This window comes from Eucalyptus grandis, chromosome 1 (assembly GCF_016545825.1).
Source record: "Eucalyptus grandis isolate ANBG69807.140 chromosome 1, ASM1654582v1, whole genome shotgun sequence".
NCBI lineage: Eukaryota > Viridiplantae > Streptophyta > Magnoliopsida > Myrtales > Myrtaceae > Eucalyptus > Eucalyptus grandis.
Window position 1 is genome coordinate 40,088,786 of NC_052612.1, and position 25,331 is coordinate 40,114,116.

The following is a 25,331-nucleotide window of genomic DNA, read 5'->3' on the forward strand; positions in this document are numbered from 1 at the left end:
GATTTTGATAGTAGTTTATAAAGATAAAGTTTCAAATATATGGTTTGAATCCAAACCACAATCTGAATCTTGTCCATTTCGTCTGTTTTTTGGGAAACGATTACAATTGATCACGATGGATTTAAAATTATGCAGGCGTGGTCTCGACTTCGAGTCGTTTCTTCACATAGCAACAAAGCAAAAATAAAATAAGTATGAGGAAAAAACCACATAGTTGAAGTGGAGGATATATATCGATAGCCATAGAAAAGAAAGAAAAAAGCAATAAGAAAAATGAGCAATATAAGTGAAATAATGAGAATGGGGAGACGATCACAAGATGGGTGAAATATTTGAAAGAAGGTAAAGTCATAAAGAATTCATAAACTAGACTCACTTTGACACATTTACCTTAAAATGTTTTTATGACATAAAAAACCTCATTACTACGTTTTGTCGTGACATATTTATCTTAAATTTTTCTTATAACATTAAAAATCCAAAATTTGTACCTATATGATACATTAATGCTCCATCAAAGTTCCGTTTGACAACTCTTCAGTCAAAATAACATTGTTTTTATTTCACTTAAACAATGCAGGCCCCACTTTACCTTTCGTCAATATAAACAAAATTTTAATAGTTCTCACTCACAGAAATTTAACGGATGATAAATCTGTCGTGCAGATATAATTTTAAATTTTTTTGTATCATTAAAAAATTAAGATAAATGTGTTACGTATGATACATGGTTTTTGGTAACTTTTATTCTAATTATTATGATATGTGTATTGGAAATCGAAAAGGAACCAGAGGAAAATTTTTCCTAAGAAAAAGTCAAAAGCACGTGGGAGTAGGTGAATGAAATAGGGTGCACCTACTCTCTCCAAGGATCTATTTTTATAGAAAACGAATATGAAAAATGACAAAAGTTATCAGAAAGGCCAAAAGCTTTTAAGGATGAATCATGCAAAACATTCTCGAAATTTGGGGTAATTTGTGAAGAATCTTGAACTTCGAGGGAATCATTGCACGACAGTCCCTTCGCTTTTCCGATTCACATGCACTTCACACCTGAATTTTAAGGAATAGAAATTGTTTTTTTCCCCTTCAAATGTAGTGTCTTCTAGTCTACTATTGTTGTAAGAATCATCGAAACTTCTTCTTTGAAGGTTCGTGATATTCTCTACATGCAAATTAATTGTTATAAGAATTATTGAAACTTTCCTTTGAAGGGTTCGGGGTTTTTTCTACCCGCCACATGAATAGTGACTTGTAGATGAAATAGGCTTGTTTTGCCAAAATGATTGCAACAACGACACCGATAAAAAAAAAAGAAAAAAAAGATGACTTCTCATGTTTTATTTTCTACAGAATTGACGTAAGTTGAATTTCCTTCCAATCAGATAAGAGTCATATAATGATTGGAGATTTGAAGGGGTGAGACGTCCGCTATCCTCAAAAAGTCATGAGAGCTTTGTAGCCTTTTTTCTATTTATTTTTTCCCTTGTAATGAAATTATTATAAGAAACACGATACTAAAATGAAAAATTAAGAAATCGTGGCATACAGCGATAGAAAGTTTGATTGGAATTTTTCATGTGATTTCATCGAAGTCATACCTAACTTTGAATATACGATGAAGGTCTATACACGAGGCCATAGGGGCACGATTTCGCCGGCCAAATTCATCCAATCCACGTCTTCAGATTTGTTTTTTTTTTTTTTTAATCAAGACGTACATTAAGGTCATGATCAAAATTAAGGAGCATGAAGAATGAGGACAATCCAGTGAATCCACCTACCTGTCCGACACCTTGAAAATCGATCCACGTACACAAAGACTCCCACAACCTTTTCGTTGCTAAGGCCGAGAATTCGTCCACGTGGAGGATTCGTAACCTAAAATTCAGGTACTTTTTCTTGTTTGGGCACGCACTTTTGCACGGAGAGAAAGGAAAAATAAAATAGAGGAGTTTCCTTACGCTTTCTGGGCGATCGAAGCGTGGAGGAGCGATGCTCCGTTTGTCACGGGAAAAGCTCAGCCGAAGTCTCCCCCGTTGAAATTGTGCCTAGAAAAACGTAGGAAATCGCACCACATGTTTCAATCGAAGCTAAAACAAAAGACGACACTGTCGTTGTCCGCTTGTGGCGTACAAGTAAAAGGGCATCTTCCCTCTTCTTCTTCTTTTTTTTTTTTTTTTCTTGATGGAAAATATTGATTTTTGGTTGTTCCAATAAGACAAAAGGTAAATGCCACATAATGGAAAAGAGAGGAGAGGGACTAGATGAATTGAAACTTCTGTATTTTCTAAATTATAGCCCATATTGATTACATTTACAATGCTTTTTATGTGATATAGAATATGAACGATGAAAAGAAAGAAAATCTTCGAGACAAATCATATGGATCCAAATCTTATAATTCACTCAACTACAATCCCGAATTGATTTTATGTATCACTTATAATCAGGATCGATTCGGCATATCTTCTGACAGTAAAAAATTGAATAAAGCCGGACAGAGTACATGCATGGAGGGGTCTCCTTCACAAATTTGTCTTTCAAACCATCAATTTGAGGGTTGTTTCTACACCTTTCTTTTTCTTTTCTCGTGAAAAAGAAAAGGAACACTAAAAAGTCATTTATCTTTTTACATAATTAAAAATTTCCTCCAACTTAAATTCCGGAATTTTCATCTAAGAATGTATTCGTTTTGGGGAGAATTTCTTGATAAAAGAAAATATTCTCAGTGGAATTTTCCTTTCCCCTTTCTAGAATAAGGAAGCTAATGATTTTTTTGTTGATTAATCATTTTCAGCAAGAGAAATGCATGAAGACTTGGAAAATTAATTCGTGAAAAATTATTTCAATCAAACAAATGCATTACTAAAATTAAGGCCATCCTAGCCATAATTGTGATGGCCAAAAAAGAAAATCCAACCCATAAACTTTATGCGTGTGTTTTCTTGGGTGAAATTTCGTTTTTTCCTTTTTATGAAGATAATGCAAATAAAAAAAATTCAAAACTACCTTGGATCCAAGTAGAGCCAAAGCGTTCAAGACATCTGCCAAATGGGTAGTTCACAGGAGGAGAGCCTCAACCTAGTACGCAACTAACATTTCCATTGCAATTCATTTCGTTCTCTACCGTCCCATTCGCCACGAGTCCACGACAACGAAATGTCCGGCCATATTGATGTTGTCCGGGTGCAATGCATTCGCGACTCGCCGTTGTACTTGTACACCGTGTTTGGATGCAAACAGTTCACGCAACTCCGCTGCTTTACTATTTCGGATAAAATCGATTGCTAATAAGTACAAGCGACGTCGAGAAATGCTATGTTTGCCACCGCAAATTGACAGAAGCTCTTACGAGAAATGATGCAACACACTCTCATCAACCATTGAACATGGCTCGCTTGTTGAATTACTCACTTGGAGTCTGTTACGTCATTTCATTTACTACATGGACTTTCTAAATTGGTTTTCCCACACCGAGCACTTCTATCTCTCTCTCTCTTCCCTTGGAAATAGCTTAATTATCTAGACAATCTCGCTCTATTAACATTGATGTATTTTAAGGTTTTAATCATTTTCTTCTCGTGCTTAATGATGTAGTGATTTCGAGGTCAAATTTATCCACTTGTTATAAAAAAAGAAGAAGAAGAAATGGGTCGAAGGTTGAGTACGCATGCCTACGGTCTAGTTAAAAACGCTGTCCCCACCCAACCACCTCGAGATTAGAGAACATAAGCTCTTGTTTTGGCTTAATTTTTTGTCGTAGTTTAGGCTTAATTAATGTGATAGTCTTCTGATAACAATTAGACAAGTCCAAATACGTCAAATCCAGATTCCTCGGACTCTAATTTAATGCCTGAAAATGGAGATCCCCTGCTGCTACGCACTACGCACGGCAAGAAAGTACTTGAGTGGGGAATTGCCGAACGATGCATGCACAATATCCCTGATCTCGACCTAACACGGTCTTTCCAAATCACTTTGTTTTTATACGCCTAGGGATCCTAAACGATGCTGGTGAAGTTCGGAACAGTTACTTCTTGTTTCATGTCAACGAAGGTTTGTTTTTCAATGTCAAATAGATTTTCAACGAATCTCATTAATGAAATCTCGACGAAGGGTATTATGTCATATATGTATAAGTTTGAAATATTTAATATTGTAGAAGAAAAATTAAAAATAAATGAGTTATGATGAACATTATTTAGGATTCCCTGCATGAGGCCATGGGGGCTGAATTTACCGTCAATCTGTCCATTTCACATCTTCATATGTTACGGAGATAATCATTAAGGTCATAATCACGATTAAGGAGCACTATAAAAAAATCAATCCATGGAGATATACCCCACCCGACTCTTTTCGTTTCCTAGGGCCAACCACTTTTTGTCCATGTAGCGGAATCATGATCTAATCTAATGATATGGTAAATTAGGCACTTTTGCATTAAAAAGACGAAACACCTCGTCTCTTCTTTAGAATTTAGATGAAAGACGGCTCCTTCATTACCTGACGGCGGAGTAGAGTAAGGAAGGGGCATCTTCCTTATTTTCTTCATGAAAATATTGTTGTTTTTTGGTTATTCCAACAAGACAAAACCAAAAACAGAAGGGGAAAAAAATAAAAATAAAGCCAGAGGAAAAACCAAACGGAGAACGTGCGTGGAGGTGTCCTCCTTCGCTAATCCGTCTTGTTAGACCATCGATTCGAGGATTGTTTCAACGTTTTTCTTTGTTCTTTTCTGTGAAAAAGAAAACGGAAACACAAAAAATTCTTTTCTCTTTGCAAATTAAATTCACTCGAATTTGAATTATGGAAACCTTATCTAAGGACTTGCTCATTTCGAGGAGAACTTCCTGATATAACAAAAATGCTTTCATTGAAAATCACTTTCGTTTCCACTTTTCAGATTAGGAAATTTGTTTATCTAATTCTAAGCATGAATATTCTCTTTAATTGTAAATGATTTTGTGTTGACTAATCATTTTCAGAACGATGAATGCATGAAAATCCGGTAAACTACTTCCCAAATTTTGTTTTCCAATCAAGATGTTTTATTTTTTATAAATAAAATGCAAATAAAAGTTTGGTACAACCTTTGCCAAATGTGGAGTTTACAGGAAGAGAACCTCAACGGTCAACCTCGTCCGGCCGTATTGATGTTTTTGTCCATGTGCAGTGCAGTCGCACTTGTAGTTGCACTTGTAGTTGCACTTGTACATCGTTTTTAGATGCAAAAGCAGTTCACGTTACTCGGCCACTAACCACATTATATTATGAAAGTTCTCGATGTGTCGCAACGGAATTTCAAAGAGTTTTTTCTTTTTCTTATTTTTTTTAAAACTTTTTCTTTTATTGGTATGGTGGATACCCCCAATCAATCACTCGATAAATGGAGTTTTTCATGTGTCACGATGGAATACTTTGTTTCGTACGATGGGATTAGAAAGCTCTTACCGGAAATGATATGGCAACACCCCAGTTATCTGCCATTGAATATGACCCGCTTGTTGAGTTTATTGCCTGCGAGATCATTTCATTTAGGATATGGACTTTATAAACCAATTTGACTATACTCTGCATCTCTCTTCTTCTTCTTTTCACGAAAATTGCTTAATTATCTAGATAGTGTTGCTTTATTATCATTGATCACTTTTAAGTTTTAATTGTTTTTCTTGTGTGTAACGATTCAGGGAAAATTACTTAAAAATTAATAAATTTATTGTGCAATAGCCAATTTAGTCCTAAACCTTTCGATAGTGTCAATTTAATTATCAAACTTTTGACAAATTGCTAATTTAATTTTACTTTTCAATTGTATTAATTTAGTCCTAAACTTTTAAATAATTCGTCAATTTGATCAATTTTGGTCGGAAATCGCCAATGTGCCATCTTACATGGCACGATCAATATTTATGTGGATAATTTTTTTTATGAAATTTTTTCTTTCCTCTTCTTTATTTCCTTCTTCCTCTAGCTAGTTGTTGGCAACCAGCCACTGGGAAGGCTATTGGGAACACGCAACATAAATCCGATACCTTCTTCAGGAGATTACCAAAAAAAAATCCAAGTCCGAGCCTATCAATATATCCAATTGGATTTACCTTCATGCAAAACTTAAACCGATGAGTTATAAGTCAACTAAAATATATTAACTGTTCTATATCACATCAATTTTTTGATGTGAGATTTTTTCTAACACAACTCACACATGTATTCTAATAATCTCCCTCTCATGTGTAAACTCAGTTTTATGTCTACTTTTCCCTTAATTCAAGCATCCTTTTGCATCAACTTCCCTACCTGCCTAGAAACGTAACCATGGGCTCTAATACTGTTTGTTCGGAGCACATAATAGAAGTCCAATACTTTCTTTTGGAAGATTACCAAAAGGAGCCTAAGTTTGAGCTCATCAATACATTCAGTTAGACTCACATTCACGAAAAATAAGGAGATTTATGGGTCAACTATGATATATTAACTTATCTACATTACATCAATTCTCAAATGTAAGATTTTTTTAACACAACTCACACATGTATCCTACCATGGGCTTGACCTCATAACCTTGCCTGAGGCAAGTGGGCTTGCTCTCGTTACCTTCGGCTAGTAGCTAGGGAGCGACTAGTTAGAAGAAGAATGAAAGAAAGAAAATAAATAAAATTATAAAAATGTAAACAAAAATAAATCCATGTCATCACTAGTCACTTGACTGTGCTATGTAGGATGGCCGATGTTGATTAGATCGCTGCATTAGCTATTTATGGCCAATATTCATTGAAATGATTAAATTGACAAATTATTAAAAGGTTCATGACTAAATTAGTATAATTAAAATGTTTTGAACTAAATTGTCAAGTTGTCAAAAGGTCTAGGACTAAATTAACAAAATTAAAGGGTTTATGATGAAAATGTGTCGTCTTACAATAAGTTTTTTTTTTTTTTGACAATTTTTTCAATTTTAGTGATATCTAGGTCAATTTTGTACACTTGTAATAAACAAAGGCCGAACATTGATTTCAGTCCTGAAACGTTACCTGCACCCGCCTTGACATTAGAGGATTTACTATTGAATTACTTAATTTCATAGGGAAAAATTAATTTAAAAAGTAAGCTTTTTTTTTGGCTTAATTAATGGGGTAATCTTCTATTAACAACTGGACCAGTCCAAGATGTCAAATCCAGATTTCCTCGGACTCGCATCAAGGCGCGAAATGGAGATCCCTATTCCTGCGCCGCACCTCGCGCAAAGGGAAAATGCTAAAACGATGCAGGAACAATATTCCTGTTCTCGACGTAATACGTCTTTCCATATTACTTTGTTCCATATGCATAGTACGTGTAATCGGTTCTCAATCCAGTCCGAATCCACTTAAGAACCGGGAAATGGATTGGAATGACTCATTATCATTTTTTGAAACCGGGGGATGGATCGAATAGTCTTAGGACCGGGAATCGGATCGGATTGACTGGTCTAGTCCAATGAAACTAACTACTTAGCAAAAAAGCTATTTTTTTTAAAATACTAGAATTATTACAATTTTAGGAGTTATTGCTATTTTTAAGAAATTAAAAAAATATAGATATTTTAAAAAGTGTTGGTCCAGTTTTATTATTCTAGGTCAGTCTAGTTCTACCTAAAATTGGAAACTAGACTGAAAATCACTAGTTCCATTTTTATAAAATTGGAAATTGGATTGACGCCTTTGGGAACTGGACCAAACTGGGCAATTCGGTCCAGTTTGATATGCTCACCCCTAATGCATAGGGATCTTCATTGAAGTTTGTGAAGTTGGAGCAGTCACCTTTTACTTTGAAAAAAAGAAAGAAAAAAAAATGAACATGTAGTCTCGACTGAATTAATAATAGAAAAAAAAAGTCACAAAAAACTCAAATTATATCTATTATAGCACATTTACCTCAAACTTTTTTTTTTTGAAATAAAAAATCCCAAACAAAAATTTGATGGAGGTAAACACATCACACCATAGAATAATCTTAAAGTAAATGTGTCACTAAACATATTTTAGAATTTTTAGTGTCTTTTTCCCTTAATAACACCCATGAATACACACATCCAATTCAAGTATTATAGATGGTCAGGCTCCTTCTTTGGAAGTCATTTTGATTTGATTGTCATGATTGATGCCCGTGAAAAGACCCTTAAACTGCGTTCACAATATCACGACGATTTAATAAAGAGGTCGTCCCCTCAATGTTTAGTTGTTTACGTAATTTGCACTAAAAGTTCTAAACGTTTTGCCTCACGGGCAATCAAGTCTTAAAAGATTTGGATTTATGCAATTAAGCCATCTATAAGTCATCTCGATCAGTTCACAGTCAAATTTACTGACATGGCATGTCCAATTTTAACGTATCATTTCACTAAAAGATCTTGTCCAAGCAATTGTTAAAAAATGCTTGAACCTTTCGGATCCCGAAAATTCAAACGTTCAAAATTCAGCTACTCATAAGACAAAAGGCAAACAGAAACATAGTATAAACCGACGATACTGAGCAAAATTCATGACAGTTGTGTACGTGTGTGTCGTGTCCCGGGGGGCGTGTCGCTCTCGCTCCTCTCCATTCGCTCACCCCTTTGACGATGCCTGTGCCTCCACGCTTTAGGCCCCACTTCTCCAGCCACACAATCTCATTCACAGGGCCCAAGTTCACACCAACTTGCTCTCTCTCTCTCTCTCTCTCTCAAGAGGCATCTTCTAGTACCACGTTGATGCTGCTGTCACATGTGTGGCCATGCTGAACCTTGCTGAAAATTGACCGAAATATATTTAAAAAGTATATATTGGAAAGAAATCGCATCGAGGCTGATAGGCATCACATTTTCTCGAGGAGGATATTTGACTTACAGATAATCCTTCCAAATGCATCTTTCTAGCACCCATGTTAAGGGCAATGTTAATTTAGCTTGACCTAGCCATGGTTTCTCCCTTTTCCTCGTTTTAATTATGGCCCCTCTAATATGATATAAAAAAGGGGATCGATCTTGACTAACTCTTTCAGTTAAAATTATGCTGCTATCAATAGAGGCTCTCCAACAAAATATTCTTCTACTAACTTTGCTCGGATGACTCAAATTTTTCTTTCCTACTAATAGTGAATCGAATCATTCATGGTCGGTCCTTGTTAATGTTTTGCCCGGTTACATGAAGGAGTCAACTTTCCAATCCATAAATTATAAACCCTTTTAGTCAAGACCGCGTCCTTTTTTCGTTTTATTTGATTGAGATGTGAAAGTTCTTGAGTGTGTACAATACATGTATTGAAGAACGCCTCTATGGTGGAGGGGGAGGCCTATCATATTTGACGATGTGCATGCACCACGCTCACTCACTCAATAGCCTATCTTTCGGACCGAGGCGTTGGTCGAAACTTCCAAAACACCGGCCACACATGGACCAGACCCATATGTCGGATCAGGGCAAAGGGGGAGAGAGAGAGAGAGAGAGAGAGCATATTCAAGCTGAGAGAGAGAAGGCATCTCGCCTCTCTGTCCCTCCAAAAACTTTTTGGCGTCGTCGTCAATCTCGTCCCATTTAAGTGGAGGAGATCAGCAAAACCTGCCATTGGTCGCCCGTTTGCTCAAAAGATTGCTTTTTCGAGAGACCATTCTCCTTCTCTCCTTCTCCTCTGTACTGTTCCATTTCCACTGGAAAGTAGGGATCTTCACCCAAGAGCGAAACCCGAGTAGAGAATTCAAAGATCCATTGTTGCCCCTGAGAGCTCTTCGCGAGAGAGATGTCTGGCGTCCTTCTTTGGGTGGTTGGCCCCAAAGGGAACGCCGCATCCCTGCTCAATCTCGAGCCCAGGGCGAGCAAGAAACAGAGGAGGCCGAGGCTGTACCCGGCCGGGGTGCGCGTGGTGAGTGTGGTCTCGGCCATTTCGAGCTCAGTGGCCAGCCCGTCGAGATCCTCGGTGGAGAGGGTGTATGAGGTGGTGCTGAAGCAGGCGGCTTTGGTGAGGGAGCAGAGGCAGGAGGAGGCTCTGGATGTGAAGAAGCCGGAGGAGGCGGAGGGGTTGACCGGCGGTGACCTATTGAACGAGGCCTACGAGAGGTGCGGCGAGGTCTGTGCCGAGTACGCCAAGACATTTTACTTGGGTACACTTTTGCTCTCTCTCTCTCTCTCTGCGTGTATCGTGTGCGGGTGGTGCTGCTTTTTCCTATTAAGATTTGGATAATGCGTTCATCTTTTTGATTATGAATTCTAAAAGGTTGATGTCAGTTAAAGCATAAAGAGGGGAAATAATATCATTTTATCTTGCTCAAGAAAACTGGGTCCAATGAAAATGCGCCTTTTCTGGCTGGCCTTATCTCCTGCATTGTCTCCAACTTCCTGAGCTTCCTTTGGCCATTACCTGCAACAAAAATGTTGCTGAGTTTGATTTTATTTCAGCCACCTTCAATTCCAACTATTTGGTTGAAGTTTATTTATTGAAATGAGCATCAACTTGCATCGAATTATTTAACTGCGCTTTTTGTGCATTCGGTTTGGCGGTTTGCTGCCCGTCTCCATTTACTTAATTTGGCATACAGGAATTCAACAGTTTTAGATACTTGGTTACTTGTCTTTCACAATCAATCTGTGTGAAATTTACTTGTTAATACCCTATATTGATTTCTGCATAAAAGATAGGTGAACTGAATTATCGGACGCAATGTTCAAGTCATTCTGGGATAGACTAGCTAACTGGGCTGCTTTCCTCACCAATTTTAGGTACGTTACTGATGACACCGGAGCGACGAAAAGCTGTATGGGCAATCTACGGTATTGACATGACCATCCTTTTCGAGCATGTGCTTGTGACCATAGTTCGTTTTCACATCTATTTTTTATCCAATTTGTGTATATTTGTGACAGAATCAATCATATTATCCATGCATATGTAAAGCAGCAATCTCTGCGATCCTAAACATTTTGACAAATCTCTAAAATTGCGATAAGTGGGGTTTACGGAGAAATGAATAAGCTGGGTCACTGCATGTTGCAGTGTGGTGCAGGAGGACTGATGAGCTTGTGGACGGACCAAACGCCGCGCACATCACTCCAAAGGCTCTGGACAGATGGGATAAAAGACTGAATGATCTCTTCGAGGGCCGCCCTTATGACATGTACGATGCTGCTCTGGCAGACACCGTCTCGAAGTTCCCAGTGGATATTCAGGTAGAAGTCCAATCGCTCTTTGAAATCACCACTTCGATTTTTGTTTCTATGATTTTGGTTAAGAGTATCATCGACAAATCACTTGATAACTGGACCATAACTACTTCAATGCAGCCCTTCAAGGACATGATAGAGGGCATGAGGCTCGACTTGAGAAAATCAAGATACATGAACTTTGACGAGCTCTACCTTTATTGCTACTACGTAGCCGGAACAGTCGGGTTAATGAGTGTACCGGTCATGGGGATTGCACCTGAATCGAAGGCGTCCACAGAAAGTGTCTACAATGCTGCATTGGCACTCGGGATTGCTAATCAGCTGACCAACATACTCAGGGACGTCGGCGAAGAGTAAGATTTTGCAATTACAGTAGAAAAACCTGCTTGAATTTAAGTAGTTTCATATCGGTTTTATTGTTGGACATCTTAGCTTGGATTGTTGAAGCAATTTGAGCACCCATTTAGGAGATTTTATCGAAACTCATCACCCTGCAATTCAAATCGTTTACACAGTGCTAGGAGAGGAAGGATATATCTGCCGCAGGATGAGCTTGCGCGCGCCGGGCTATCTGAGGAGGACATATTCCGGGGGAAAGTGACCGACAAGTGGAGGGCATTCATGAAAGAGCAGATAAAGCGGGCAAGGAAGTTCTTCGATGAGGCTGAGAAGGGCGTCGTGGAGCTTAACGCGAAGAGCAGGTGGCCGGTGATGGCATCCCTCCTGCTGTACAAGCAGATCCTGGACTCCATTGAAGTGAACGACTACAACAACTTCACAAAGAGAGCTTATGTGGGGAAGGCAAAGAAACTCCTATCACTCCCTGTGGCTTATGGAAGAGCACTTTTGGGGCCTTCAACGGATTGATGAGTTGATCAGGAGTTGACTGAGAAGAACTTGGGTTTTTGTGGTCCATTTTTTTGGAGTGTCGGGCTTGTAGCAGAACAGGTTGAGCTCTGTAAATTCCCATGTTATATAGATGAAGCAGTCACGTATAAGTAGCCATAAGTGGCTAGTGAAAATAAGGGTACATGATCAGCTCTGATTATTAGTTCCTTCATTGTTTGAATTAGGGAAGGAAGAAGCAGTGAATGTAAAGATCACATGTAAGGACCAATTAGTTCTTGTAAAATCTCTCTCTCTCTCTACACAACCTCAACAGGCCTCACGTAGTGCCTACCTGATTGGATTTCAATTAAGATTGATTGAGTTCATGCGACATCATTGCCTAACCGAGGCTGCTTGTAAGTGCTATACTTATGACCATTGAAAGTTGTAGCTAATAAAAAAGGTTAATATTACAAAAAAAATCCTAAATTAGTACAACTATGATAAATTTATCACAAATTAATTTTTTGACCACAAAAAACTCAAACTAGTACGCTTATGATAAATTTATGCTATGTTAGTTTTTGTTAATTTTACTATTAAATTGTTAAGTTGAATGACACATAACAATTGACAGGTTTACCAATTTGTGGTTTTATTTTCGCTTTGTCACAGGCATACCAATTGGGGTTTTTATGGTATTAATCCAATTTAATAAAAACTAATAGAGGAGAAATTGATCAGAAATGTACTAATTTATAGTTTTTTGGGTCAAAAAATTTATATGAGGTAAATTTATCATGGATGTACTAGTTTGGAATTTTTTGAGGTCAAAAATTAATTTGAGGTAAATTTATCGTACATCTAACAATTTGAATTTTTTTGTGGTATTAACTCCAACTAAAATGGCAAGACTTCAAAGTAGTGATTCCAAAGTTAGCACTTTCAACACTGCATGGCTGATGGGCCATTGGGCCTACCCTTGTGATCGTGAGCCATTTCACGTCTCAGCTTGATGGGCTATTTCTCCATGTAATTGGAATTTACAGTTCATGCTGATGATTCCCACTTCTTTTCTTTCGATGATACTTAGAAAAGATGAAAGATTTAAATTAGAATCACTATAAATGTCCATTCTAACGCGACTACTTGACTCTTGCAATCGTGAAATCGAGTTAATTTATATGGTGAAGCTTGATATGTCAAGGCTGCTCGAGACAATTGTGCTTTGGACATTCTTTATTTACCACTATTCTGGCCAAATTGATAATCCCGATTTCCGAGAGGGGAAACCTTTTGTGGCAAAACTGAATTCTCAATATCAGCTCTGAAAAATGAATGATAATCGTGTAAATGTATGTCGGCACATAATTACTAACAGCAGTCCCATAAGATCGGTGCCGAACGATAACCCTAAATTAACTATTCCATGACGTGACACGGTATGCCATTTCTCTTGGGGGAGTTAATTTCCCAGGAAGAAGATGATGAAAAAAGTCTATCGGCGTTTATCATGACATATTTAAAAACGGATCCCACCGACGATTTTGTTCGTGTTAGTCGGAAATTGACCGAGATCTCCCTGGCCATAAGCATATGCGATTTTGTGGTACCCTAAGCTAGTGAGAACAGAATGTAAAGCCCTTGCTAAGGTCTTAATTTTTCTTAAAGGCATCAATCTTGAACCTTTGAATTATGCAAGAACCAGAAGTAGTCCCACTTATGTTGTCGCAGAAAAGGTCAGCTCGCTCGGCGTGCGTATGTATAGCTCGCTTTTCCGTGACGACTTGCGGCGATTCTTCTCTCTCTCTCTCTCTCTCTCTCTCATGGCCTCGTTGGTGTCATATGGCGGTATGATCACGCTTCCAAGAAATTTCATCCTTCCCACTCATGGCGTCCAAGAACTTATTGCTCAAGACCCTAAAAGATCGCATGTGTTCTACAATTCTTTTTGACTCTTCAACTTTGCACCAATGAAATTGTCGTCCCCTCTTTGGTTTTGTGCAGATTTTTGTTGTTCTAGGGTTGAAATTCTTGCAATAAATGTGGCGTTGGATGCGGAATTTGAATTAAAAGAGTGGTACAATATCTTGACTCATCGGAAGATACACAGAAATTTCATGTGATGTTGTATAAACTGCATAATGAATCTGCCAAAAATGCATGCGAGAGTCAAGGTGGAGATGGCTCTCTTTAACTCCCCTCGGTTCTTCATCGAATAAAGAAGTGATTTAGTATTTACTATCATAATAATTTCTTCGAGGGATTTTAGTAAAGTCATACATCTCGTACCAAAAGTGACATATCTATATAGAAGTTAGCTGATTAATGTGATGTTTGTTTATGCTTCAGTAAAAGCAAAATCGACCCTTTGCTTTCTCATTAATATTTGAAAATCCATACAGATTTTGAAAAATTATGACGAAATTATATGTGAATTCAAGTGTCACAATTTATATATTTTAAAAGTTTTAGATGTTATAGGGTAATAGAAAAGTCAAAATGTGCTTGCCGTAAGATTTACAATAAGCAAAAAATAGTAAAAAGTAAAAAGTAAAAAGTTCAATTTCATCCGGACATGCTCTACTCATATCTACTGCTTGATGCTCTTAAATATAGGCGAACCATGCTCGGGAAGTGTCGGGATGCTCTTCAACTCTCGTCTTTTTTTATTTTTCGCCCCTCTTTTTGTGAAAACGCAAAAGAACTATTTACAGATCGAACTTATATTCCATCTTGATCAAGAATCTGCCTGCATTCGATTCTGCGAGTCAACAAGTACATGCATAGGCGCTCCACCTATTCGTCCTTATTGATTGAGATCTCGGTGAGATTCATTAGATCTTAAAGACTGCGTTCTCCAAAGGGCAACCCTAAGTCCTTTAAGGATGTAGGGATGTTGCTACGTCACAGACAGCATGCGGAGACTTCCAAACGATCATGGAATTGACAAGGTGAGCCCCGCCCCGTCTGAACAGTGAGCTCCAGATGTCATCTAGCTAGCTTGCACTATGAGATTCATTAGATATATTAATTCAGACAGGTTGATTTCTGGTTTACTAAACCAAACCTGCCAAATCTGCTTTATATCAACCCTTTGACTGCTGCTTCCTCTCGAGCTACCCTTCTGGAATCAACGGCTCTGTGCTTTCCATGTGGGTCGCAATTCTAGGTCAGGGTTGAGATATTCCTTTGCGCATGGATGAGCGATAGAGATCTGGCAAGACATGCGGAGACGTTTGATGATCTCTTTTGTTTATTGTTTCTGGTCAGAATGGAGATTCTTCCTCGTTATCATTTGTTTAATGTAGTAGTGACGAGGAAAACGTCTTGATTTTATCTCCATTCCTCCATTATATAAAAGAGCATATGCCACTTCACTTCTTCAATGTGATCTTGAATTAACCCGAGATATCGGCTCGAGTTGAGCTATAGAAGTATCTGGTGATATGACTAAGTGTTTATTAATGGGTGTGTTTGATAACCATGTTAAGCAATGGAGATCTAACTTTTTTAAATTTATTGTTATTAAATATATTCGATACCTTCTAATTGCACACAAAGTAATCAATTATTTCAAGTCAAAAATAACTTAATGACCTACTTAGTTGGTTAAGTGATAAGATATCCAATCTCAATTAACATTTTACCAATTACATTGTTGAAATCTTCCAATTAAGTTCACTGATCCATGTTTGATTAAAAGCCGGTAGGATTTAATATTTAAACTATTATTGGACAATTTTTTATCTTCATTTTCAATATTTACATACTACAACACTCAATATTCAATATTTAAATTTTCTCTACTTATTTTCCAGTTTTACTATATGAGCCATAAGTGATACGTGGATCCGTTAATCTATACTACTAAGGTAGCAAACCTCATGGCCACTTCAACCTCAAACTTCTACAAATAATCCTATGGCAATCCATGCATATATATGATAGGTGGATAAAATCATGATTTGCGATTACCAAGGTGATTGACAGGTGACTAATAAAAATCTTACCTACTCTCGATAATTGTCAAGTGTTCCGCAACAATTGAAATTATACTCAAAAGATGAATTGACATCTTTACATACGGATTTGTTCTTTATCAATTTAATAATCTCATTATATCTCTTCGAAGCAGCGGATGTGCTATTTTTTTGTCTAGTGTCAAGCAAAAGACAACGAAGCTTGAACCCTACACATTCAACCACCGCAAGAACCCAGAAGAAAAATTTCTCATGTCATTTTCTTCTCTGATCTTGCTTATCCCATTAATCCACCAAAACCAATTGAATCACATGAGTTGTATCGATAGTGATAAGGATGCTCTCGCTCTCGAGACATCTATCTGTCTTAGGAAATGTATATACCCTCTTGCCAATTTAACTTTTTGGAGAAAATGATTCTCAAAATTTATCAATCAAATTAAATTTTACAGAAGTCTCGACCTTTATTTGGGCATTTCAAATTTTACTACGAGAAAAAAGCTATTATATTTACAACTCATGAATCAAACAAAACTAAGGAAATCCGCATTTTGAAGTACCAAAATTGATGTACACATCACATGAATTAGGCTTACCTTCAAGGACAACCTTCTAGAAGATGCCATCAGAGAGAGGACTTGAAATCAAAGAGCAGTTTTAGACTAATGGAATGATGTAAGCAAGCACAGCCGTAGAAGTCACAAACATTCTCAGCTCTTATTTTCCTCCATGGTCGATCGATATGATGACAAGGTTTTGACATATCAAAGCGATGCTCTCATTCCCTTTTACCTTTCCACACACTTACGCTCACATCTGCCAAAATAGACATGATGACGATGGCGAGTGTTTCCATATCAGATCTGCGTCTCGAGAATGGAAGAAAACATTCTTCATCATGATGGAGAAGAAATGAAGGATTCACTATAATTAATGCAATTATGTTCCCTCTAGAAAAAACTCCGTCGTTCTAGATGCTTGATACTGTATACCATGATTAAGGGGCATTTAGAAAATTGTAACGGCTTAGTGGTTAGGTGGCACCTCGGGTTAATTTTTGCATTCCAAATTAGGATTTACTTCTTACTGTATACTGTGATTAGGGGGCATTTAGAAAATTGTAACGTTTTAGTGGTTAGGAGGCATCCCAGGTTAATTTTCGCATACCAAATTAGGTTTTACTTCTCTGGTCCAATTGAAAATAGGTTGTTCAAATTGAAACTAGGGGAACTCGTAAGGAATAACTCTTTGTGGCATGAGCCCAAGAGATTGTGCCGAGTGGGAACCAAACCCATCGACTGACCGGCCCCGACCTAGAGCAATTTTGAACTGTGTGCTTCTCTTGGCGTTGTCAATAGAGATAAGCATTGAACGATTAGGTTTTATACAAATGTTTACTTTTTCCAGCTACCCAGCCAGACTATTACCGTCTAGCGGAAGGGGACGAAGAGGATTAATTAGATAATGGCTAGATGATGGTTGAGCCATGATCGGAATATTAATCAAAAGAAGATATTTGCCAATAGCTTGATGAACTAGGGAAGCTTCGTGACAACATCAATCTTACTTTCAGCAGTTTCCGATGCGTGATGAGAACGGCGAATCAATTACGAGGACGCACGAAACGTTAAAATAAGCCAAAACGAGGAAGCCCCAACTTCAAAGATTCCATTTGACCAGGACAAAATAAAGCAGCTCGATGACAACCAATAGTTAAGCACTCGATCGTTCTTGATTAGGGGAAAGCGGATAAAGTTTCACTCGTATAAGTGAATTTGAACACGACAAAGTACTCGAAAAGATCACAAGGAAAAAGAAAAAAGATATACAAATGTAAATAGAACCGCAACCTTTTTTCGTATATCAAATGATTCGAAAGCTGGTCGTATTCTTCCTAGGGCACGTTATTCACATGCCTATTAAAACGCTATGGGAAGAGAGGGAGAGAGAGAGAGAGAGAGAGAGAGAGAGAGAGAGGAATAGGTCGTTGTTTGCATTACGTAAAGCACGTCCTGTTGATCACCTCTCGTGTACTGGAGAGCATATTCAATGAATGATGGGCGCATTCAAAGACTTGCATGTGAAAGCGTTCGCATTTTCACACTAACTTGTGGCATCGTAGCTTGAGACAGTATACCTAACTCTAGGGCTAACAACGGTCCAAATTATATGGCGGGTATATTAGACGTCACGTGGCTTGAAAAAGCTTCAATCATGAAGATGATAAATACATTTATCTAGCAAGGTCTAAATTTGGTCTAGGACTTCTCTCTTCCATTTGGTATCCAAAAAAGTCCTCAGTTGCCTTTTTTCAGTCAAAAAAAGGTTGATGTATATATATCTTGTCCTAGGCCCCGGTGTCATCGAGCTTCTAAGCTCAGAGGCACGACATGATTTGTCTGAATATTGACAACAACAGTGTTCTTTCCAACAGCCCTCGTACCAAAATGATGCGATTTACAACACAGTCACTTATTCACCGACAAAAAAAACGAACCTCTTTATGATGAAAAACCACTCCTTGACGATTCTGAAATACTCGCGTGCTGTGATACTCCGTATGGAACCGTGATGAAATACGCTTGCTGACGGTGAGTTCGCTCCAGGTCCTTCGGTCTTATCTCCCTCTTTAATTGCCCGTCTTTGGGACCATTATTATACTGACGAAGTAAAGGTAGATGCAGTGAATTATTTGTATGAAGACAATGGTTCTGTGCAAACTTTCTTGCACTTTGAATTTGGGAGAAAAGGGAGTGTGGAACACGGCAATGGCATAGATTGATTAAGGTTCATATTGAGGGGTGGGTCCAAAAGTAGGCACCGTCTTTTATTGACATTGAGAGTGATAGGAGAATGATTTATATGCCTATTTCTTCTCTGTTTTTTTATTCACAACCTTGACTAATCAATTCCGAGGTCACATATAAATTCTCTAAGCCATTTAATGGGGTGATAGTTTTTTATCCTCGTTTTGACTTGATTCATGGTATTGCTTTGCCAGTTTTTAAAGACTGGTCTTTATATCCAAGGCTAGCTCATAGCCACAAAGTTATATGAGCACACAACATCGTACCTTTCCTAGGGCTTCTCTTGTTTAATTAACTTATCTTAGGCTTAAACTATGCATGATTAGTCGAGTGAGCGATTACACATGTATGCTTATCGCTGCATCAACGAAAATGTAAATCCTTTTCCTTTGCATAATTCGATTACTTGTGCAAAAGATCAAGTAGCTAGCCATTTAAGAATCAGACTAATTGAATCTTTTATGGACTTGTTGAAATTTGTTTAGTAATTGTATACACATATGCTCAATAACATATCGACGAAGTCACAAAAATGTAATCTTCTTCATTTACATCCCAATTAGTTAAGCAAAAGATCAAGTAACTACTTCATATTCAAACTAATTGAAATGAATCATTCATTATATAATCACCAGGAACTAACCAGCTAGCTAGTTAATATTGCATGCTGAACAAAGTCGTTGGTTCAATATTTATGCGTCAGCCCTCATCATGTGGGTTGGTTGTTCGAGACAAGTTGATTTGAATCCTACATTAACCCGTTATGACCGGCGAGATTGTGCTTAGAATTTGTCGAAGATTCCCTTAAAGTTTTAGAACTTGACCTTTTGGGGTACTGAACGCTAAATGCACGTTGCCATATTACATTAAAAATCATAAAGCCTATCAATGCGCTGAAGATTTATAATTAATCTAGCCTAACTTCATCCCTAAAACCCAATCACTGCGGAAGGCAAAGCAGAGGGTCAAACTAAGAGAATCCATCTATTTAAGTTATGCCCTCAAATGGGCTACTACAAGCGCAAGTTTCAAACACTAGACAATGTGCCCTAGGAAACAAGAAAACCAATAAAGAAAGAAACAGCAATTTTCAAAAGAGGTAGGGCTAGCTATGCTTTGCTTCTACAGTACGTATCTCGTGTGTTAAGTAATTCCACGTACAATTATAGAATAGATAGATAACGAAGACCTTTTTGCATGTACCAAATGCTAAAAGTCTATGGCCTTAGACTTGCCCATTATTTCGCACTTGGAGTTAAGAAATAATTCTTAAATTTCGGGTCCAGAAAGTCTTAGCCCCATTTATATGCCATGTCGACCAAACTAAAGTCTCTCCAAAATGAGCATTTTGATGATCATGACGAGCCCAGGTGCCGAAACGAAAAGGTCTCGGAGAAACGAGGTCAGGCGGTACAACAAATCGGAGGTTCCCCGCCTCCGGTGGACACCGGAGCTCCACAATCATTTCATCGAGGCTGTGGAGCAGCTCGGAGGAAAATACAGTAAGCTTCCCAGCTCGGATCTTGTCTATATGAGAGGGACTCTCCAGGAGAGGCCGTCATACGCATGATCAAATTTTTGCTTTCGGGGACATAATCTGAAAAGATGCAATTTGGTTTCTTTATGTGAGTTTGTCTGCGTATGAGAGAGAGATATGGATACAGTGATTTTCCTATCTTTTTATTTTTTATTTTTTGCTCGAGCAGACGCAACACCGAAGCGAATTCTGCAGAGGATGAGCGTGGAAGGACTGAAGATATCCCATGTCAAGAGCCACCTTCAGGTATAGATTTTCTGATTTTCACGTTCTTTAAAAGGGGAGGAACAGGCAAGAGTGTCATAAAGAGCCACAAGATCAGGAAAGAAAAGTTTCATCAACTGTAAAATGATTACCAGTACAAGAAATTTAGGGTTCAAGAGAATCAATCATTCTCTCAACTGTTATCAGAAAGCATGCGAACGTGGTTCCTATGTATACTTTTCTCTCTCGCCCGGAGATTGGACTGGATCTTTTTGCATATTACTTTTTTGATTCTTTTAGGATGAGAAACGAAGGATGCATCGCTTTCGAGCAGATAAAGAAACCCTAGGAAGAGCTCATCATGTATTGCATCATTTGTTTCATTCTTCGCATGCCTTACATGTTTTCTGTTTCCTTTTCCGATTAGATACAATACATGTTCTACTCTCTAATTCCAGATTTGGCAACATTTACAAATCGACCTTCATTAAACAGATAGAACTCGTCTGCGGAAGTGGATCAATTTCATTCTCTGCGCTGAAAATTAAAAATTGGAAATAAAGGCCTCCTTTTTCTAGTTAATTATATTATATTATATTATATATATATACGTATGCCTTTATTAACTGCATTAATCTTTCATTAGAAGCCCTAAATTCTCGTCGCCCGATCTTCATCTCAAACATTGCAAGTGGATATAGCCAAGAATTTTTTTTTGGTAAGGTTATATAGCCAAGAATTAATACTGCTAGAGAGATTAATTAGTATTAACTTACAAGACTTAATGCACATAAGCTTCTGTCGCTATGTATTACCTAATGTACAAAGCCCTCTTTTTGTTGGATTTGCATCACAAGAAGGCATAACTCATGGCGACCATTAAGGTTACATATAATCATGTAAGTTTTGGCAACAGATTCTATGGCCTCATTGCCTCAATTTACCTCTTGTACTCTCTTCGTATTTTGATGTAGCTACTCTTTGCGGACATCTTCTTCTCTACAATCCAAGAGTAGTCTGCTCACTAGATTAGTGAATTTTATAATGTTGATGAAGCACAAAAAGGAAGAAATTTTTTTAGTTGGTGCCACAAATAATATTTACATATGTTGCTGTGTTACTAGTCGCGTTGTTCGGTATATTTTCTTATGGTGTTAGGTGTGTTTTTTTGAGCAGTCACGTGATGTCCAGATCACTTTCGTACACTTAAAATGTTAAGTCTAAAACTAATCAAATAAAGCAATCACTCGCATAAAAAAATATATAAACAACTAGGTAATGTCAACTCATGCTCAACATAGCATAATTCACTTCTTTGCATTGGGCAATGTGCTATCCTTTTCTGTTTTTCTGGTTTCCCTCTTTTGTCTTACTAAACTTGAATACTCCAACAGGTGATGAGCTTTCTGGCTTCTTCCAGTGTTCTTTCTTTGATTGTCGAACCTCCGATATCATTTAGCTCTATCATGTGTAATCATATATGTATCTTACTGAAATGTGGAGAAATATAGAAGGAGAATCGTTGGTCATTACTAGTTACGAAGGTCATGCTAGAGAATTCCCTACAAACCCAGGAGTTCTTTGATACTGCTGTATCAAAGTACAAAGCTAATAGTTGTTGATCAAGGTTGACGCAAATTTTTTTCAGTTGTGCCTTGAAAAATCTGAGCTCCCCCTGATCTGTTCAAAACTAGCAAACCCTTGACATTGCTTACACGATAGATGCCTTGAAGATAACACAGTATCCGTTAAGTTGCACGTGATTTTTTTTTTTTATATTATAAAGAAAGGATTTGACAGAAAGTAGTAATAGTTGATCGCGACTTTGAGCTGCAGTTTGGATCCAAAACTTGTTAAATTATTATCATCCAGTTCTATTTGATATAGATTGAAATCTCTCTCTCTCTCTCTCTCGATCTCGACATATATAACTGAAAAATCAATGGGGATGCAGATGTACAGAAGTTCAAAGGATGGTAGCAAAGTGGCTAATGTAGTCCTTTGGCCATGGGAAGGCTCTCATGTTTATAAAGCAAATCATCAACAAAACGATGAGCCTCAAATCATCTGCACCAACAGGTCAGCCTTTTTTCTTTATTCTAATTAGTATTATCATTTCCACTTAACTCTCCAATTATATCTCCATTCTCCCAAAATTGCTAAGTGCATGCATGTCTCCATTGAGTGGAATTAGCTCCATGTGCTCAGTATTATGCACGGCTTATGAGGAATCTTTAGTCTTTTCTAAAGATGGTTATTCCCTCCTAGAGAGTGACGTTGTGTCACTTTATCAGTGGGAGAACCCTCCTTTTCTTTTACGAAATAATTTTTATTTTGTACATTTACATACTTCTATAAGGAAAGGCACATGTCACTCGATCACATGAACTTGCAAAATATATAATGTGGATACAAGTTTATAGCTATAGTGGTAATTCTATATAGGTTTGTGAAGCACCCGTTCACCTATAGGACCTATATATCTTTCTACATTTTACTAATTCGATGAGCATAAAATTGTGCAATTATGAAATCACATGAATTAATGAAATAATCCCAATTGTTGACGATCCTTATTTCGTTGTATATTACAAATCCTACACACACTTGCCAACAAAGTCTAGGTACATGGATTCACTTTTACAATAAACAATTTAGGATATGGAAGCAATAGAAATTTCTTAGGAAAAATCGATATGAAGATTGGGTTAGTGTGTATGCATACATAGAAAGAGAAAATCATGTTGAGATTATCAATATTTTGTGGTTGTTGAAATGATTGTGCTAGATAGTACTTTCTAATCTCACTATATAAGAAAATTAATTATACCAATGTAAAGTGTGCAGGACTATGGTATATAAGATCGTCAATACGAGTGTGACACTTCTACACCCAAAGGAAGTATTGAGAAAATATAATATTAAGATGTGAGTGAATGTCTCATTTTAAGAATGAATATGGTGACATGAAATGCATAGATCAATGGGATCAAGTAATTTATATATTTGAAATTTATATAAACAACCGTTCTCTCCAAAAGCTTAATCCATTAGAGTGCGGTGCATAATATATTTTATATCTTAGCTAGTAAGAGGATAAACGATTCTCGATCGATCTGGTTCCCACCCAAGAATTGGTCCCAGTTCGGTTTCTGGGTGGGTACAATTTCCCTTGAGATCAATTGCATTATAGTCTAAAAGAGCAGCCCTTCTCTAGAAAGTCATGGGAAAGAATTTCTCTTGCCTGTCCTCAAAGGCCTAGTGTCGATCATACTAGCACTTTATTGACGACTACATTTTCCACTTTATCTTATACAAACAAAAACCTCTATAAAATCCTTCAAACTTCTATACTAAGTTAAAAAAAAAACGATTCAGAAGTACGTAACCGAGAACTTCATCATGCATTACTCAAGTTGTCAAGGAATTGAGATTAGATTTAGTTTTTAGTATTTAGCAGATTTGTAATAAAATTACAAAAATAAAAAAATACCCGGTTCAGTCTAGCCTATCATGGTGAGCGGTTCCACCCTTGAAACTGGGAACCGAATTGAAATTTTACTGATTTTAATTTTATGGAACTGGAAACCGGACCGATAATCTCAGAACCACCCGGAAGCAGTCGCTCAGTCTAGTCGAGGTGGTTGCTTTTGCGCACCCTTGTTAATTGGTACTTCAATAGTATCCATCTAACTGATAATGAGATCCAATGTCTGATATCAAATTGCTGCTGAGAATACTAAGTTCGTATTTAACTCACCCATAACTTAGCTCAAGCAAGGCCGTGCGAAATGCCATCTCAGTGTTTACTCTTTGCAGGGTGGTGGATACAGAATGCTATGGATGGCCTTTGCAGACAAAGAAAGTCGATGATAATGAATACGAGGTTGCGGCTAGTTTCCTTATATACGACGGCTTTCGCATGTCGAACAAGATTATGTATATGTGTGTGTGTTCGTTGATAATCTTTCATGGTTATGCAGAAGGCTAATCTTTCGCTGTTTTTTGTTATGCAGGAGGCGCAGACGTCAGGGCAAGAAGGTGATGGTGAGCTTAGCGAGAATTGCGAGCTCTCGCTATCGTTCAATTCCTCGGTGACGACGCAATGTGTAGCAGCAGAAGATAAAGAGCCATCATGGCCGTTGGTGGTTGACGATCCCATCTCCCAGTCCGGTTCCGACAGCGGCAATCATCCTCCCCAAGCCATTCGCTTGAACTTGGACTTAAATATCTGAAGCATTGAGGTTTCGTCCCCGGCTTACCAGCCTCAGCTAGTGTTAGAAAGAAATAGGCATTATATTGAGACTTTAACTCTCATGTTAATAATCCCGTAGAGACAACCGGCCTTCATACCGAGAGTGGTGGATTTGTCTATTAGCTAACGTTTCATCCGTTCCAGTATTTTGTTCTGTACGTATACGTACGCCCATAGTTACTTCTATTTCTTGATGAAGAAAATAAGTTTTATCTGCTCCATCTCGATATCGATCATTCATTTGATTATGTCTCGATGACATGCTCCAACCTCGTCTTCGGACAGGTAAAAATAAAGCAGGATGATACTGTACTCAAGCCGATGGGACTGAACTACAGAGTTCAGGAATTCAGACCTGAATGGTTCGCTTCTGAAAACTATTAATGGACATTATATCTGGAGAGAAGCACTTGAGAATTCAAAACAGAGGAGCATAGATTGGTACTGAACCTGAATTGGGGAATACATATAAGGCAGACGGTCTTTTAACCTCGACCAAAGCGATGTCTGCACAATCTGATCAAAAGGCTTTGTTGC

General features: G+C 37.7%; 2 protein-coding genes across 2 annotated transcripts; both read left to right on the forward strand.

Annotated features, from left to right (window-relative positions):
* Positions 1–9,418: 9,418 nt before the first annotated feature.
* On the forward strand, positions 9,419–12,333 carry LOC104442309 (phytoene synthase 2, chloroplastic). The gene is made up of 5 exons (XM_010055694.3): positions 9,419–10,120; positions 10,737–10,787; positions 11,011–11,183; positions 11,298–11,533; positions 11,696–12,333. Exons 1-5 carry the CDS (start codon positions 9,760–9,762, stop codon positions 12,045–12,047), a joined length of 1,173 nt encoding a protein of 390 aa, XP_010053996.1. The 5' UTR covers positions 9,419–9,759; the 3' UTR covers positions 12,048–12,333.
* A 7,804-nt stretch (positions 12,334–20,137) lies between these two features.
* On the forward strand, positions 20,138–25,013 carry LOC104442318 (probable transcription factor KAN4). The gene is made up of 5 exons (XM_010055706.3): positions 20,138–20,300; positions 20,505–20,581; positions 22,494–22,618; positions 24,359–24,425; positions 24,556–25,013. Exons 1-5 carry the CDS (start codon positions 20,138–20,140, stop codon positions 24,772–24,774), a joined length of 651 nt encoding a protein of 216 aa, XP_010054008.2. The 3' UTR covers positions 24,775–25,013.
* Positions 25,014–25,331: the final 318 nt, after the last annotated feature.